The sequence below is a fragment of the Camelus dromedarius genome, chromosome 30, assembly GCF_036321535.1.
Source record: "Camelus dromedarius isolate mCamDro1 chromosome 30, mCamDro1.pat, whole genome shotgun sequence".
NCBI lineage: Eukaryota > Metazoa > Chordata > Mammalia > Artiodactyla > Camelidae > Camelus > Camelus dromedarius.
Window position 1 is genome coordinate 18243131 of NC_087465.1, and position 20154 is coordinate 18263284.

The 20154-nt window shown below is 38.4% G+C and overlaps 1 protein-coding gene across 3 annotated transcripts in view; it reads right to left on the reverse strand.

Moving 5' to 3' along the window:
* The window catches only part of TPD52 (tumor protein D52), a 159095-nt gene that overhangs the window by 57531 nt on the left and 81410 nt on the right, over positions 1-20154 (reverse strand). The window contains exons 1-2 of one of the 3 annotated variants that reach the window (XM_064480897.1): positions 18289-18544; positions 6923-7044 (exon numbers count right to left, since the gene is read on the reverse strand). In XM_064480897.1, coding sequence (XP_064336967.1) covers positions 6923-7044; positions 18289-18504 — 338 coding nt within the window. In that variant the 5' untranslated portion in view covers positions 18505-18544. Of the gene's footprint in view, positions 1-6922; positions 7105-18288; positions 18545-20154 lie in introns of those variants that run through there. The other 2 variants (XM_010979399.3, XM_064480898.1) reach the window with 2 other exon arrangements.

Here is a 20154-nt window from a genome sequence, read left to right on the forward strand (position 1 = left end):
TAACAGTCTCAGAACTGGCCTTGCCTGTCCATTCCGTCTCACACATCACTGCCGGTGTCATCGTCCAAAAACACCAATCCCCAAATGTGACTCCTTTGTATCTCCACTGTCAGAACTTTTCAACTTAAAATTCAGAGTTTTCTATAAGCATCCTTTCCTGCCTAGCAAAGCAAATATTTCATTAGTCCTTAAAGTTTCAGCCAAGTCATGGGCTCTTGACCCATGGTGGTTTTAAAATATGTACACATACTTTGTACGTACCTCCTGACAAAAGCTAGGGACTAATTCCCCTCCCATTGAGTGACTTAGTGACTTGCTTCTAATGAATAGAATATGGCAGGAAGGACACTGTGTGACTAGGTCATAAAAGACATCACAACCACCTCAAGTTCTCTCTTAGATATTACTCACTCAGGGGGAAGCCACCTGCCGTGTCATGAGGATACTCAAACAGCCCAGTGGAGAGGCCCATGTGACAAGGCCTGAGGCCTCCTGCCCACAAATAGCACTAACTCACCAGGCATGTGAGGGAGCTACCTTAGAAGCAAATCCTCCAGCCCAAGTCAAGCCTTCAAATGACTGCAGTCTGACCAGTATCTTAACTGAAGCTTGTAAGATACCTTGAGGCACAACTGTGCAGCAAAGGCACTCCTGGATACCTGACTCACAGCAATTGTGTGAGACAATAAACGGTTTGTTTTAATCCACTAAGTTTTGGAGTAGTATGTTACACAGATCTGGATAACTAATACAACCCCACCAAGCTCATTCTCAGTTCTGGCCCATTGCTCATGCCGTCTGCCCCACCACTGTCCTCTCACTATCCATCTCCCAGCACCCCTTCCCCTATCCTTCAGTATCTAGCCAAAGTTCCATCTCTTTGAGGAGCCTCTTTTTTGGTTCATGAAACCATTCAGTCTCACTCCTCCAGTTCTCCTTTGAACACTTCTATGCTTAATCACATCATTCATTTAGGCATTTATTCATATAGCCCCTGTGTTACTGGGCTCTGTGCATCTTTCTTCCTAAAGATGTCACACAGCTCCTTTAAACTGCATTCAGCACACTGTAATTAAGATACTCAATATGCTGAGAAACTTAACAAGTTACACGTACACACATACCCTAGAAGTGTATTTGATTAGTATCTATAAAGCAGTGGTAACAATATAGACTTAGAGGTAACATTCTCTCAGGTCTGCTTTCTTACTAGTGGCTGTCCTTGGGTAAGTCACTTTGTAAGCCTTTGCTTCTACAATGCTTTTTAATGAAGATGTTAACAGTATCCACCTTAGGTTAATGAAAAGATTTTTAAAAAAAAACCACACACATGCAAATCTCTTAGCAAAGTGCCTAGCACAGAGTGTTCAACAAATGTTAGCTATTACTGTTCTTATTTAACCACAAATGACAAAATATATGTTGAAATTCTGGGTCCCTGAAAGTCTCTAGATGTTATCAAGTGGCAATCTAAATTAATATGAAATTCTACAAACTAAAATAGAACTCACACCTTCTATTAAGATAACTTTTAATTTTTCTAAAATCTACTTTTAAGTCAATAGAACTACAGCCGGAAGCAATTGTAGGAATGTAGCCTCGACTTTTTCTCCTTGTTGCCCTATTAAGATATTAACTTCAAAGCTTTCGTGGGAATACTTAATTGCTAGCATTCCTTAACAAGCAGCCACCATAGTAGTTTCCAGATTCACTTTTAACCTCTACAATCCTGGGAAGGCATATAAGGCAAACTTATTGGACATATAAATAGACATATGTGAATATGCTACACGAAGCAAATCAATTTTGTACATCAATCAAAATAGAATCCAATAGGAAAAAAATCAATCCAAAAGAATATTGCTATGCAATATATTTAAGGGAGGAAACTTTTAACGCTGTTCATTTAAAAAAAATTTTATTAAGGTATAATTGACATATGACATTATATTAGTTTCAGGGGGACAATGTAATGATTCAATATTTGTATATATCGTGAAATGATTTCTGTAAGTCCAGTTAACATCCATCACCATAAATAGGTACAAAAGGAATTTTTTTTCCTGTGATGAGAACGTTTAATATCTACTCTTAGCAACTTTCAAATATGCAACACAGTATTATTAACTATAGTAACCATGCTATACAGTATATCTCCATGACTGATTAACATTATAACTGGAAATGTGTACCTTTTGACCACCTTTACCCATTTCACCACACCCCCACCCTCACCTTTGGCAACCACCAATCTGTTCTCTGTATCTATGAACTTTTTTTTAAGTCTGATGTTATTCGAAGTCTGAATTATATGTGTTTCATGAACTCAGATCATTTCTGAGATATTTTATAATTTATATGTATTCTTAAGGTTTTTATTATTTAAAAATTATATATAGCAGATACTCTTTTATCCTAAAAAATAATCAGAGATTTGATAAGGAAAATCTAATAGAATGATTTTCAACCACCAATCTATTTAAAAATATGCATACTTTTAAATTGTGAACCATGTCCTCTGGAATAAAAAGAACTACTTAATTCAAATTCTCATTTTCTCTTTTCCTCCACCAATATACCTTGAAAACTTCAGTTTTTTTTTGAAACATTCAGTATCCATCCCACCCTTTATGTGACCCTATATATCCCACAACCTGAAATAGAAACAAAGACTGGGCAATTCGCTTGTTTATTCCACCCCAGTGTCAAACAAAAGTACAAATAATATTCAGTGTACGTGCTAGTTACCTTAGAACTGCCAATCATGCTTGTTTTGATTTTTCAGAGCTGTCAATCATGTGTGCTGTGAGAGAGATGTGAGTGTAGAAATACTGCTTTAAGAGACACAATCTTCACAAAACATTAGCAAATCAATGGATGTTACTTGTAAAACTGAACTTTAGGATTTTACAGAAAGGTATACAACTCTCAAAAAATCAAAATTAAAATATAACTTAATGAAATAAAAAGTTAGAGAATAAGGCTCTTTAACCAAAAAGATAAACATGGTTTAACCACAAGGATTTTATATTTCAGTAAAAAGAAAAATGTTCCTTAATTGATACTAACAAGAAGTAGTATAACCAGGAGTGAAAATGGGAGAATCAAACAGATCTAAATCTGGGCATTTTAATTTTTATTTTTGAAGCAGGCAAAAATATCAACATAATACATTCCCTTTCTCCACTTCCCCAACCCAACTTATTATCTACCTAGTCATTCAGGTCTGAAATCAAACATCATCAGAAACTTTTCCCTCTGACACACAACGCTCAATTACTCAGTCACCAAGACCTGTTTCTTCTATCTCCTAAATTACTAATGAAATTCTCCTTTCCTGACCCTCAGACTTAATTCACATTCTTATAATTTCTTTCCAGAAGCTTCCTTACTGGCCTCCCTAGCTCTAGTTACATTCTTCTGTTATACACTACACTACACTATTGCCAGAATGATCTCAATGAAACACAAGTGAGGTCCATGTTACCTATTAAAATATTTTAATGTGTCTTTACCACTTTCAGAACAAAGCCCCAATTTTTTAGAATGGTGTATAAATCCCTTGAAGACCTGGGTTCTGCCCATCCCTCTACTCTCCCCTCCAACTTCTCCTAAACTTAAGTGAACTAAGCCACTTGAATTCCTGGAAGGGCCAGGCTCTCTCTCACTGAAAACTTTTATAAGTTTGGCTCCCTCTCATCTTTTGCACTTGGTATCTCCTACCCTTCCTTTACAACTCAGTTCACTCATTAGTTCCTCTGGGTAACCGTCTCTGACACAAGCTGACTCCATCATCAATCCCCTCTTCTCCTCCATTCCTGCAGAACACAGTAAACAGTAAATAATAGCTGCTCGTTAAATGCCTGCTGACTCAGTGAAAAACTGAGTACCATGGCCCAGTTTATTTAAAAATAAAATTAAATAACATCAGCAGCTTAGTTCTTGAAATTGAGAAAATGTCACTATAGGTACACTCCAAGCCAACCAACCTAATCAATGCATAAAGCAAGACTTTGGGCTTAACAATGTTCTTAAGAAATTTACTCATTTACTTACAAATTCACTGTAGAATCTCAAATAGTACTTGAGACTCAATAATCCCACCTTGTTTTCGCTACTGTTCCTACTGGAGGTGCTGAAGTCTCACCCACAACAACTGTTCTTGTCCAAGACACTCAGCACCTTGACTGGTTCAACACACACTTTTCTGATCTGTGACAATCCCTATCAAGGGCATCAGTGAAGGCAGTCAGCACGGGTAAGACCTCGAGCTGGTTACACTTCACTTATCAGGAAGTTAGTTATCTGGTGACATCAAGTCTCCACAGAACCCAAAGAGAATTAAAATTAAGCAGGGGAGTTGCTGTCAAAATGCATGTTGAAGTTCATGTACTGAAGTACATACACTTTACTTACAGAAGAGGCTGCGAGGTCCTGACTCAAACTCTAACTGTTCTTGCTTTAAGCACAACAAATTTGGTGACCAATTTCCCAGGCATCAGAATATTAGAAGAAGAAAACTGGGAAGTCTAAAAAAGCTAAAAATGCAGTCACAGATACAGCAGTAGAAAAAGATGACACCACAAAGTAAGACACAGAAAATGACAGAACTGGAAGGTTATGTGGCTGAGGAACAATACGTCTGTATATTTGCGTTGTGACACAATACAGGAATTAATGTGTATAATTATGACACTGGGTCATCAAAACAAAGGCAAAAAACAGGTTAAACAACTTAAGGTCTAACATGGTTCGAGAAAGTAGATGACATGTCTATAAAAAGAATCAATTAAAAATTAAATGTCACATCTGTAAAGAGTCAACTTTCCATTATTTGCTAAATAAATTTTTTTGAAATATATCATTCCCAAATAACAGAAGGCATGCTGACTCTAAGCTACTAACCATCGTCAGACGTTAACCAGTTCCTGGGACTTCAGGTCTCACCACAATTATGATTCACATCCATTCTGAAACAAAGCCCAGACCCACTGGTCATCAGCTTACTGATGGTAACGGTATCCAAACACACTGTACCATCGACACCATAACCCAGGATACTAGAACAGGCTACCTACCAGGCTTTAACAGACCTTTACAGAGCTTCACTACCACGCTGCTTTCAGGGTCCCTATTTTAAACCTGGTTTATGTGTGAGACTATTTTAGGAGGTTTATGTGACACTTTAGTAGCTGCATGTTGTAGGATTTAGAGAGAAGCACAGTAGAGTGAAAGAACGTCCCTGGGTGATGGATACACACAGCCCTAGGTTTGAATCCCTGCCTTGTTAATTACAGTCATGTTACTGCAGCACATATCTCCATACCTGCATGTTCTATAAACCCTCCTCAGTAGGAATTCTTGATGGGTGTCATCATGAGGTCACAAAACCCCTAAACCACCAGGATTTAAGGAATAATAACAGTATAGTAACATCTGTTTAACTATATACTAATCACTGTCCATCTTTACAGACATTGTCTAACTCAACCCTTTCAATAACCCATTACACAATAGATACAGATTATAGTATTAAAATCTGGATGAACGGACACAAGTTACTTAGAAATTTCTTTAGGTCTTACCATTTTTGACTAAACCTGTGTGTTACTTGACATACCAGAGCAAGTCAAGACTGAGCCACTACCTCTCATGCCACATAGCACAGAACCCAGTTTCTATTACAGGTATCACCCAGTTTACACCACTCACCTTGCGAAGACACTGTGTAGCTTCTGATTATCTGAAGAGAGGTGTGCTGGAGCAGGACTGCACCAGCCTGTGAGAATGACTGTGCACACGTATTCCCAACTCCACATTCAGTGACATCACACTGGTAACGTAAAAGTGGCCATGGCGGGAGTATTTTACATCAAATCGGGGCCTTTTATTTATTGGAGAGCCAGCTGTTCAATATCTACTCAAACATCACAGATCTAAGGAAATGTGTATTCTGTTAATTTTGTCAGGTTCTATTCAGATTCAGGTAGAAGCTCCTGTCTCCTGACTGAGTGAGCCCTGGTATCAAACAGACCTTAAGATATTCAGAGCTCTCAGGACAGAGGCAACCCATTCTCATAACTGCTCCCTTAGAGTTAGAGTAAACGCTATTCATTTTTACAGTCTGACTCATTCTGAAACATCACAAACTTCTTGATCACTGTAATTCATCCTAAGATGCCACTGATTACCAGAGTCATCATAAGTACTATTAAGAATTTTTAAATGCCAATTAAATTGTATCAACTACAAGATGTATCCTGGTTGTCAGAAATGGTAAAATTTAAAAAAAAAAGTACATTAAAAATTGATGGAAAAAATTCATTTCTATCTTGCTTACTGTTGTTTTCCGATCTCAGAATCTTAGTTCCACGTCTCTTTTCACTCTACATTCTCCTCCCAGGTCTCCCATCTTAGTGGTTTACACAATGTGTATTCATATTCACAAATATCTTGACACAGATTATAAACAGAATGAATTCTGTTCATACAATGGGAAAAATCATAATCCTGAGAACAGATGTACAATAGTAAGTAAAAGAAAATGCTGAAGCATCAGATTCTGGTAGAGTAAGAAAAAAGAGCACAAAGAAGTAGAAAGCAGATGCTTCCCTGGGAAGCAGAAAGAGACTGTGGACAGAGGAAGAGGCAGGAAGTTACATGTAAAATGGCCTGAGCAGCACATATAGCTGCTTTTAATTTTACAGTGTGGAATGGTGTATTATCAGGATGAACATTCCAATCTTCCCCCAAACTTGCTCCTACTGCTTTGAGAAGACGTGAATCTGGCCCAACTTGACTAACTAGCACTATGAAGAGAAATAAGCATATTTTCTGTCTTTTCAAAAATCGCCAATAAATTTTGAGGCATCTCAACTATTATGCACACTCTTATTAAGCACTTGGAAGTGATTCTACTTACTCTCCGTCCACTTCTGGTCTTTTACATACACAATGAAACTTGCCGCCAAAATCGATATAGAGATCATTCTCCACAATATGAAAGATGCGTCCAATGACTAGTTTGTCCTTGGCAGGTCCCATCTGTGTAAGAGGAGAATGTCTCAGCATGGACGCGAAGGATTCCACATTTTTTGGAGAGCCCTAAACATGAAAAGAGATACTTACATGCATACAATTCAATACAAAGGCATAATATGGTAGGAATAATAATGCTTTACAAAGGAAATTTTTAAAAGTCAGTCTGCTGTATATTTTCACTTTTCAGCAATAATAAAAAATACTGAAATGAAATTTTTCTTTAAGAAGCCAGATATACTCTTTAACTTCCTCTCCCTTCCTTTTCTTCTTGAAGAGGAGCCAGAGAAAGGAGGCATCAGCGCTTGGTGGGGGATGGTGCAGATGTGGTGGCCCGGAGAGGAATCTGGAATGGAAGCAGGTGAGGAGTGTCCTTACACAAAGCCTCAGCTGAAACTTTTAGTCATGGTTTGTTACGTCACCCTTTAAAATGCTTTGTTTTTCTGTAAGTGCTTTAAAGTGTCTATAATAAATAGTACTATAGTATATATAAATCGGTTTAAAGTAAATATTAGAACATGTGCTCAAAAATTTCTTACTCAAGAGGCATGACCAAAAATGTTTAGAAATCTTTATAATAGAGGTATATCATAGCAGCAGGAGAGTAATTATGCTGGATAGGGCGAAATAGTTATGAGAGGAGGTTGGATAATCAGAACTGCATGATTTTGCCAATTTATATCAACAGAAACTGGGGATATATAAGGGAATGGATCCTAAGGATACTAAATCAGGGTGAGAGGGCCAAATTACTAATATGGGCTCACTAAGCAGAGATTCAGATACAATTTATTAGCTTAAGTGGCTGGAGTGGCTTTTAATAGTTTGCTTGGTTGGTTGAATGAAACCTGAACCCAAAGATACATTACACTAGATGAAGTTGAAATACCAGAACTTCCTTAGTATACCACAGAGGAAGGTATCCAAAGGCTTGAGGAGAATGGAATATTGGAGTGCATTTATGATTTATGATGTCACCATCCCTTACTATAGCCCCTAGAAGGCTCTATCAGATACTCACTTTACCAAGGCTAAGAGAGTACCTCGTGAAGGGAGCACCAGCATTCCTGATGAGCTGGGTGGTGGCTATTCTCTGTAGGCCGGGACTGACAGAGAACTGCCAAAAAGAGCTCCCTGAACTCAGAGGAGAAAATGAGATCCTTCACTGGCAGGAGTCAAGTCAGCACTTACTAGCCGCCAACGCGGTGGGCAGCAGCCTGAGCAGTCATCAGCATAGTCTGACCTGCAGAGCTCTTTGGTGTTGGCTGGTTGATTATGGTGTCTTTAGAAATAAAACAGATGGAAAACTCTAGTTCTAGAGAACTGAAGTCTGACTTGAGTCACCACATATGAACGTTACGGCCCCTCAATCTATTCCCAAACATGAACCAATTTCTAGACCTCAAGTCTTCTGAATGAAGAGGAGGTCATATACCCTTGAGGAAGGATCCTGCTACATAACCGAAAATTTGCACCACCAGTCTTCCTTCAAGCTTTCCCAAAGGGAGCTGTGACTATTTATCAAGAATGACTGTCCACTGGGGAAGGAGAAGTAATGAGACTTTTCATGGATCATCTGAACTTACACTAACTCTGACACTACCAATTCAATACCAGTCAGAAGAACAGGGGCTTAAGGAGATCACGTGATGAATGGAATGTCAGCTCAGACCCACCCCATGAACCTGCTCTGTTGTTATCTCCTTTGTTCTAGACTGCACAGTTGGAACAGGCATACGCAGCAATCGACAGGATCCCCACATCGGTTCCTTGATCTGTGGAGTAAGGGCTACTGAGGTAGGGAAGGCCAAGTGGAAGACACTAGAACTTCCCCTACCTACCAGACAAGTAAAGCAAAGGCAACACTGCTTGCTAGAGGCATGGCAGCAATTAGTGCCACGATCAAGGGCCTGGAAGATGCAGAGTGGTGATCCCTACCACATGCCCATTCAACCTGCCTAGGAGGCCTGCAGAAAACAGATGGGTCTTAGAGAATGACAACTTATTACCATAAATTTAATCAAGTGGTAACTCCAGCTGTTGTTCCAGATGTGATTTCATGGCTGGAGCAAATCAAGTATCTCCCAGCACCTGGTATGCAATAATTATCTAACAAATGCTTTCTTTTTCTAGACCTGCTAGTAAAGACTATATACTTCAGGGTTACATTAATTCTCTAGCTCTATGTCATAATCTAGTCTGCAAAGACTTTGATTGTCACTCCATCCCACTGGACAGCATGCTGCTCCAGTACACGCGCTGACTGGACCTGGAAGCAGAAAGCTGCAACTATCTAGACACACGTATGTCAGAGGGTGGGAAATCAATCCCACAAGAATGCTGAGTCTTGGTGAAATTCCTAGGGAGCCAGTGTTCTGGGCTATGTCAAGATGCTCTTTCTTACCACTAAGGAAGAATCTCAATTAATGCCTAGCAGTCCTTCGAATTTTGCAGGCAACAAACACCTCATTTGGATGTGCTTCTTCAACGCTTTTACCAAGTAACCCAAAAAGCTGCCAGTTTTGAGTGGGGCCCAGAAAAGATCAGACTCTGCATCAGGTCTAGGCAACCAGGCAAGCTCCTCTGATACTTGGATTTTACAACCCAGCACATGTGGTGGTGCTCAGAAGACTCTGTGACAGGGACAGATGCAGACTGGAGATGCTGACAGACTTGTCCAGGTGCAGAGCAGTGCAGAGCAGTGCAGAGCAGTGCAGAGCTAGAGTAGCCCTGAATGACACTGAGCAGGGCACTTACTTAAATGATGATTTTGCCTGGAAAGAGAGATGGCCTAAGGGATCTATATTGATTTTTTTTTGTATATGTATTTTTTTACTGAAGTATAGTCAGTTTACAACATTGTGTCAATTTCTGGTGTACAGCATAATGCTTCAGTCATACATGCACATACATGTATTCATTTTCATTTTCCTTTTCATCATAAGTTACTACAGGATATTGAATATAGTTCCCTGTGCTATATAGTATAATAAACTTGTTATTTATCTATTTTATATATGTTTCTTAGTATCTGCATATCTTGACCTCCCAATTTATCTCTTTCGATCCCTTTTCCCCACTGATAACCGTAAATTTGTTTTCTATGTCTATGAATGTTTCTGTTTTGTAAATAAATGCATTTATGTCTTTTTTTTTTTTTTTTTTTTAGATTCCACATATAAGTGATATCATATGGTATTTTTCTTTCTTTTTCCGGCTTACTTCACTTAGAATGACATTCTCCAGGTCCATCCATATTGCTGCAAATGGCATTAACTTATTTTTTTATGGCTGAGTAGTATTCCACTATATAAATATACCACAACTTCTTTATCCAGTCATCTGTTGATGGACATTTGGGTTGTTTCCATGTCTTGGCTATTGTATATAGTGCTGCTATGAACACTGGGGTGCAAGTTATCTTTTTGAATCAAGGTTCCCTCTGGATATATGCCCAGGAGTGGATTTGCTGGATCATACAGTATGTCTATTTTTAGTCTTTCGAGAAATCTCCATACTGTTTTACATAATGGCTGCACGAAACTACATTCCCACCAACAGTGTAGGAGGGTTCCCTTTTCTCCACAGCCTCTCTAGCATTTATCATTTGTGGACTTTTGAATGATGGCCATTCTGACTGGTATGAGGTGATACTTCATGGCAGTTTTGATCTGCATTTCTTTGATAATTAGCAATATTGAGCATTTTTTCATGTGCCTATTGGCCATTTGTATGTCTTCATTGGAGAATTGCTTGTTTAGGTCTCCAGACCATTTTTGGACTGGGTTGTTTGTTTTTTTCTCATCAAGTTTTATGAGCTGTTTATATACTCTGGAAATTAAACCTTTGTCAGTCTCATCTATTGCAAATATTTTCTCCCATTCTGTAGGTTGTCTTTTTGTCTTGCTTATGGTTTCCTTTGTTATGTAAAAGATTTATAAGTTTAATTAGGTCCCTCATTTGCTTATTTTTGTTTTTATTTCTATTGCCTGGGTAGATTGTCTTAGGAGAACACTTATGATTTATGTCAGATAATGTTTTGCCTATGTTTTCTTCTAAGAGGTTTATAGCATCTTGTCTTATATTTAAGTCTTTAAGCCATTTTGAGTTTATTTTTGTGTATGGTGTGAATGAGTATCCTAACTTTACATGCAGCTGCCCAGTTATCCCAACACCATTTGCTAAAGAGACTGTCTTTACTCCATTGTATGTTCTTACCTCCTTTGTCAAAGATTAATTGACCAAAAGTTTGTGGGATTACTTCTGGGCTCTCTATTCTGTTCCATTGATCCATATGTCTGTTTTTGTACTAATACCATGCTGTTTTGATTACATAGCTTTGCAGTATTGTCTGATGTCTGGGAGGGATATTCCTCCAGCTTCATTCTTTTTCTTCAGTATTGCTTTGGCAATTCTGGGTCTTTCGTGATGCCATATAAATTTTAGGAGTATCTGTTCTAGTTCTGTGAAAAATGTCCTGGGTAATTTGATAGAGATCACATTAAATCTGTAGATTGCTTTGGGTAGTATGGCCATTTTAACAATTTTAATTCTTCCAATCCAAGAACATGGGATATCTTTCCATTTCTTTAAGTCATCTTTACTTTTCTTAGTCAATGCTGGGATCTATATCGATTTGTGAGAAGTGACTAATAATTCTGCTGGATGGTCAGGGATTTAATAAGAACATGATTGAGAAACAGATGACAAGAATGTCTGGGAAAGAGGAAGGTAGACCTCTCTGAACTGGCACAGAGTAAGAAAATAAATGAATTTGAATAATTAAATGAAAGTGAATAATTTCTTCAGCAGAGAAGAATCTCAATAATCAAGGGACAAGATAACCAGTCTTGTGGATGTCAGTCAACCTCTTTCTCCAACCACTCCTGCCCACCTCTCCAGTGGGTTCAAGAACAAAGTTGCCATGACAGCAGAGATGTACTTCTGTCTTACGGGTGGGGAGGGCATCTCAATATGTCCCAGACCACTGGCCAACTAGAAATTTTATCAGGTGGTAGGACCCTGAATTTTTGTGGGATGGAGATGATTCATGGATTCAGGAATACTAACTTCCACTCACTCTGTGAGTAGTATTTGGCTACAGCCACTGCTGAATGACCAATCTGCCACGGCAGAAACCAGCACTAAGCTTCCAATATAGCATCATTCCTTGCAAGGATCAGCTGACCACCTGGTGGTAGGTTGATTACATTGGACCATTCTAAATGGAGAAGATAGTGATATATTATTACAGGAATATACACTTACTCTGAATATAGATTTGCCTTCCCTGCCTGCAAAGCTTCTACCAAAATCACCATCCATGAACTTACAGAATCTCATATTCATTGTTACGATATTCCAAAAAGCATTGCTTCTAACCAAAGAAATCATTTCACAGGAAATTATGTGGGATAATGGGCTCATGCTTCTGGGATTCACAGGCCTTACTAGTGCTGTGCCTGACAGATTAGTGAAATGATCCTTTTTTTTTTAATTAAACTTTCTATTTTGAGACCATTGTAAATTCACATACAATTATAAGAAATAATACACGGAGATCTCTTGCACCCTTTACTCAGTTCTCCCAATGGTAACAGCTTGTAAAACCACAATATAATATTACAACAAAGAAAGTGGCACTGATAAAATCTACCTATGATATTCAGATTTCACCAGTTTTAGATACTCATTTGTGTGAGTGTGTATTTAGTTCTATACAATTTTATCACATGTGAAGGTTCATGTATTCGCCACCACAGTCAAGTTACAGGACAGTTCTAACACCACAAGGATCCCTTGTGTTGTCCTTTTATAACTCCCCATCTCCCTTCTGCCCTATCCTAACTTTTAGCAACCACTGATCTGTTCCTCATCTCTGCAATTTTGACATTTCAAGAATGTCACATAAATGGAATCACACGGTATGTAATCCTTCGGGATTGGCTTTTTTCATTCAGCATAATTCCCTTCAGTCATTCAGGTTGCTGTGTGCTATCAACCACTTGTTCCTTTCTATTGCTGAGTAGTATTCCACACTACAGTTTGTTTAACCATCGACCAGTTGAAGGACCTCTGGGCTGTTTACAGCTTTTGGCTACTACAAATAAAGCTGCTATGAACATTTGTGCACAAGTTTTTAATATGAAAATAAGTTTTCATTTCTCTGGGATAAACATTCTCTGCTCCATATACACTTATCTCCTTTGGGAGGACCTGACTGTCTCAACTGGGTCGGTGGCTAGAGACCAGGGGACTTGTTGAGTTGCTGTCTCCTGGACTAGGAGTCTATCATTCCAAATCTGCCAGTTCCTAACAGCAGAGTGCCCAAAGCTTTACAAAGAGAGGGAAAATCCACACTGAATCATCACTGTTTAATTTTATTCCCAAATCCCTACAAACCAGGTTTCCTCTGTTATTTAATGCCAATAGATAAAAGCAAACTTAAGGGTCATAATCACATTAAAAAAATTAAGACAGTCAAAAGAGAAAGTTGTAACATAACCTTTAAAAGAAAAAACAAAATAAAGCAAAATCCAGAAACATTAAAAGAAGGGAGTGAGGTTTCGAGCAAAAATAAGAGTTAAGAAAGATATACAACTAGTGAAAGCTAATGCTGACTTGGGAAGCCATAAAAGAGTCTGATTATGTGTGATCAGAGCATATGACCACCCACGAAACAAAATACATACAAAATATATTCATCTTTTCATTTAGGAAATGTATGGTATTATTTATAGCTATATTATAGCTGTTGATAAAAACCAACTTTCTTTAGAGATTTATATCTACCTCAATGAACTCCATTGTCTTTAAATTAGCTGGTCATTTCCTCTAAACCTGCTTTGAAAATGTTTGACTCCACCATGAAACTAAACATTTCAAAAGACTTTCATTACCAATGCAGAAATAAGTCACCTAGAATTCTACAGTGTAAAAACCACGGAACACTATGGTTAAAACCAGAAATATTTTTCATTATTCCTTTACATATTAGTTTTTAAATCACTGCTGTAATTTTTTTAAGTTGTCAACATAAAACTAGTAAGAAAATAAAGGGTTAAATAACACTGTGTACTACTACTATTACATGAATTTAGTAGACTTAAAACTTGTACTAAAAGTAAGAGAATTGAAACAAATCCTTCAAATAAGCTATTTTTTGGATTTTTCTAGTATTCTGAAAGGAAAAAAATCTGATCTAAATATTGGCCTTCAGGAATATTTCAGCTTTTTGAAATTAAAATTATCAATAAGAAATATTCATGAAAAAGTGAAAAATAACTTTTAAAAATATTTATATAAAACCTAATATACTGCTAAAATGAAACTATAAAGTGTATTATAACATCAGTCTTCTACATAAATAAGCTAAAATAGTAAAATGTTATTCTCCATCTTAAAACAATAAAATGTTCTACTGTGTGGCCTCAAAACCTCTTGCAAACCATTTTTCAATATGCTGAAATATGCCACCCTCTACTGTTAAGAAACTAATATTCATAAAGCAGAAAACCAATTATTTGCTCAACTATTGCCACCTTGTGGCTATCAGATTAGTCTTCTGCAATTCCACAGCTCCTGATTGGCTCAACAGGTTCTACAAATCTTTACTGTCTAAGTGACATAAGAGGGTTAAAGCTTTTTAAATATTTTTAAAAAATAAAAAAGGAAAAAGGTATCTGACAAAAAAATGTATTTAGCAACTATTTAACAGGCCCTCTATACATAAGTATGTGTTATATTGGTTACAAAAATGAAAAGGAGTTGGTCCCCATCCTAAAAAAATAAACAAACGAAAAACCACTTTAAGAGACAGATGCATAAAAAATCCAAAAGGTAATAAACCAAGGAAAAGAAAAATGGCCCTTCAGATCATTTAAATGAGAGATCCCTTTAACTGGTAACCTCACAGAAATTTTAAGGTAGAGAATTCACAACAAACCACCCTTGATTAAATTTACCTGCAGGGGAAAGTTCCTTTTAAGAATAACTTCCTTGACTCTTATTGAATATCACTTATTTCTGAGATGCACATATAGATACATAAGTCTACACTTGAAGGATAAGAATTAAGTCAATGGGTACAATGTTAACTTTCATTCCTACATATACATATTTTCAAATCCCAATATAAAGATCCAATATATATAACATAAATGTGGTATCTTGTTGGTATAATGTATTTTATGAGTTTAAATTGATAGCAATTTACCTATTATTAAGACAAAAAATGTGAACATGCAGTTATCTTGATAAAAGTCACAAACTGATATCAGAGGTGAGGAATAAACAACTCCAGTTCCCAACTTCTGCATTTTGTTTGGACTGCTCAGTACCAAGAAAACCCACTTATAATACCCTGCATGCACAAGTGGGCAAGGAAATAGGCACTGTCTTGCACTGTAGGTGGAAGTGTGGTGCAAACAGTCTGTATCAATCAAAACTCAAATTATATGTACATTCTGACCCAGCATATATACCACAAATATCCAAAAATATGTAAATACTCACTGTAGCATTGTCTGTATTAAGGAAAACAAAAAACAAAAAACAAAAAAACCCAGAAACAACCTAGAAGCTCATGAACAACCTATTTAAGCTCTGGTTAAATACATTATGCTATATCTGCACCATGGAATACCAAACAAACATTTTTTCAATGAGGTATACAGTCAGCCCTCTGTATTTGCTGATGTGGGAACTGCAGAGTGTCAACTGTACCATTTATAAAAGGGACTTGAGCATCCAGGGATTTTGGTATCACAGAGCATCCTAGAATCAATCCCCTGTGAACCTAGGAACAATGGAAAATATACTACACGTATGAAGTGATAAAGAAAAATATTCAAAGTTATAGTTAAGTGAGAATAGCAATTTTCAGCAGCAGTAATGAAAATATATGGTGCTTATTATCAGGTACTTGTGCTAAGTGTTTAAATAATGAATTCACCTAATCTCATAATAATCCCACGACAAGGTTTCCTTTTATAAAAAAAAGTAAAAGACACACAGATATTAAGTAATTTCTCAAGGAAACAAAGCCAGTAAATGATAGAAGAATCAGGATCAAACCAAGACTGTCTGAATCCAGAGCTTACATTCTTAAACATTAATAATGTTTTAAAATATATATAATTAGCTTCTATTCATATACAAAATCTCTAGTAGTTACACATGTAAAATACACACCTTCCAGCTTTGAGAAAGTGAGGAAAAGGGAAAGGGGGCTTTTACATTTTACACAATAACCTTCACTGCTATTTACATTTTTTTTTTAAAGTAAGCACATATTACTTCTATACTTTGCAAACAATTTTTTTCAAAAATTCTGATCACACAATAAAGATGAACTTTACTCATCTTATAATCTCAGGATGCTCTTCAATTAAATAGATTCAGAAACTTCAAAGAGTGAAGTAAAAGGTTTTTTTCCACAAAGTTGATTCTTTACATCATTACCTAACAACTGCTCATATTCCTCATGTCAGAAAAGTACTGAAAACTTCCAATACACACTAAAATAAAACTAATTTGGTATTTTCAGTTTTTTTATTACTCTTATGATTGTTTCAGCTCAATCACTATTCTGGACTCGGGCCTTTAACTCACATGTTCAAGCCTGTACTATTCTCACTTGTACATCGGTTTGTGAGCAGTCACACAGAGATCTCAATTCAAAGACAGCCCAGGCATAACTGAAGTTCAAATGTGCACTATGTGTACTATTCATTCATTCACCCATTTGGCAGACAATTACAAAATCCCAGTAAGAGTCAAGCACTGTACTAGATGCCAGGCAGTTTTCCAGAATCCAAGACACTACCCATCTGTGAGCTGTTTGGTACTTGTTCCCAAGGAGATAAGTACAGAAATTGAGAGAGTTTATTTTTATGTAATTGAATATTGCCAGACATCCAATTTGTCTCCTGACTCTTAATATTCAAAAAATATGACTTGTTGAAGTCAGTCAGTAAGAGAAAGAAAAATACCATATAACTTATATGTGGAATCTAAAAAAAAGACACAAATGAATTTATTTACAAAACTGAAACAGACTCACAGACATAAAGAACAAACCAGGGGGAAATGAAGTTGGAAGGGATAAACTAGGAGGTCGAGATTTAGCGATACTACTATATATAAAATAGATAAGTTTCTTCTATACAGCACAAGGAACTATATTCAATATCTTGTAGTAACCTATAATGAAAAAGAATATGAAAACGAATACATGTATGTATGACTGAAACATGCTGCACACCAGAAATTAACACATTGTAAACTGACTCTACATCAATAAAAAAAATAAATTTTTTAAATAAACAAAAGTTTATATTGGATAACACAAGGAACTATATTCAGTATCTTACAGTAATGTATAACGAAAAAGAATATGAAAAGCAATATATGTATGTATATGTGTAATTAAAACATTATTCTGTACACCAGAAATTGACACATTGTATACTGACTATACTTTAATTTAAAAATGACTTGTATTTATGTCTTCTTCTCCCATTTCATTTATCGAATAATTGTATTTTACAAAATTATTGCCTGAGACAGATGGATTTTTTAAAAAGTTAATTTACAGAGGAGGAAAGTGAAGCACCGACAGGTTAAACTACTTGCTCAAGTTCATTGAGACAATAATTCTCTCATTCACCTAACCATGAATTAAGAAATGTTTATGAAGAGCCTGGTACGCCAGACAATAAGCTCCATGCTGCGGCTACTGTGAAGAACAAGACCAGCGGAGAGCCCTGCCTCTCCCGGTGAGAGTCCAGTTCTACTCCGAGTTCCCAGAGTCGCTCTAGAAGCCTCACTGGCAGCACTCGCTTCAGGAAGACACGCGCCAAAGAGCGTGGACAGCGCAGGTCCAGCATGTAAATACCACAAAAAGTACAACAAACAGGAAACCACCACCACCTGCTATTCCCAGTAGCCAGCAGCTGGGCCAGCTCACACCCCGGTTCCCCGCTCCACTCCCAACACGGGGCTCCACCCCGGTCTCCCGGTCCCACTCACCGAGAGGCGGGCTCCGCCCCGACTCCTGCCCCACCCTCTACGCCAGGCTCCGCCCTGATCCCAGCTCCACTCCCCACTACGTCGGGCTCCGTCTCGGCTCCCGGCTCCACCCCAACAGCGGGCTCCGCCCTGACTCCCGCCTCCAGCCCCCACTCTAGGCTCCGCCCCAACCCTCCGCCCCACCCGCCCCCGCGTCGCTGGCGTAGCCCCGCGACTCACTCTCAGCCGCCCGAGCTCCGCCTTCCGCTGCAGCTCCGAGTGCCGCTCCAAAGCGCTCGCGAAGCCTCCTGGACGCGTTCTAGGCTCCGTGGAGTCAGAACTCTCGCCTCCGGAGCCACTTTCAGTGCCTGCGCCTCGACAGGGCCGAGAGAACAGAAATACTCTCAGAAAATGACTCTCGGCAGACACGGCACGGGTTCGACACAGCGCCGCCATGACGGCTCCACAACCTCTGACCTTTGGCTTCTCCGCAAGCGCGCAGGTCACGGGGCGGAGCAACAAGAGGCCCTCCCCCTTGCAGAGCACTATGGGCCGGTGGGCGTGGCCTGGTCGCACGGGAGGAGTGTAGGGTGAGAGAGGGTATAAGCTTAACTTACTGGGCTAATTCTTGGTGGCTGGAGGTCCTCTGTTGGCAGCGACCCGCTGAGTTTTGCATGATAAGAGTTTTGAGTTGCAGCCGTTTCGCCGTCCCAGACACCCCTTGGGCCTTGTTCTGATGTAAATTCTTAACAATGCGACGCTTGCTGCCCCCGCCGCCCGCTTGTCTGCTCATGTGGGCCCCAAGGCTCATTGCCCCCCCGCTCTTCAGGTCTTTGCTCAAATGCGAGGTTCTCCTCGATTATCTCATTTAGAACTGGAACCCCAGGCAGTGTTGGGCTCCCACAGTTTTCTTTATATCGTTTAGCACTTAGTATGCCAGTAAGTTTACTTATGGAGGCAGGAATTTTGCAGTTGGATTCCTGACAGCGGGCATAAATTGGGCTTAAACATTTGTGAAAGCCTGGATCCAAGTTTGTCTTTCTTCGCCTATATTGCGGTCAGTTCACTCATGTTGCAAAAATACTAATCTGAGACCTTTCTGGTCACCTGTAGCTAGCTACAGTTACCTCTAGGGAATTAAGAAATTTAGTAATGTCTAACTGTGTACCACCAGGGGCCCCACTCTCACTCATATTTTCTCCCTTTCCCCTCCACGATGTTAATTGCCTGAATTTACCCACCCTCTTCAAAACGGAACCCAAACACCGTACTTGGAGCGTTTATGAATTAAGCTGTCCATCCATCTTCTACCCAGCAGTTTTATATTAATCCGTAATTATTGTTTGGGGGGAAGCAGCAAGCACTTTCCCCTCTCATTTGGAAGTACTTTGACAGAATGCATTTCTATGTATGACAACCCCTGTTTTAATAATGCCTTTGATTATGGATTTTGAATCTTCCTGATGTTCTTCTCATCAATTGCACACAGTAGACAGAACACTTCTAGTGCAGCAACCTTGGAGTGGTATGTAACTGTATGAGTCACACACGGCTTATTTCTAGCCACCGATAGGGTAATCCTTAAAATTCCGTAGGCTTAAGATAAATTCTATGCCAGGTGGATTCTTTCTTTTGGTTCATAAACTTTATTTCCTTTGACTATTTATGAAGTCTTGCCTAAGGTATTTTTGCATTACTGTTGCTCATTCTGTTTCCCTTCAGGAAAATGTGGTAAATTGTGAACAGCATTGGTCATTGCTCTCAGTTCTAGTCCTGACTCCAGTCCTGATCACAGGCAAGCCAATATGTTTCTGATTTGGTTCCCTCACGTAAAACCAAGTTATTAGCCTCTGTCTTGAATTTAAGGAAGTGCTTTTATAAACCGAACTAAATTAGTATCTGCAAAATAAATGGTATTACTAATATCCCAGCTCTAAAATTCAATAGATGTGTTATCTTCATGTCCTACCTCAGCCAGACGATAAATTCCCTGGGGATTGTGACAACAGGCATTTTGGGACAAATCCTGATGTTTTTAATGGATAAGAGTAAGTTTGTATCAACTGACTTCAGGTATGCCTAGTTCTCTGCCTTTGGCAGAGCAGC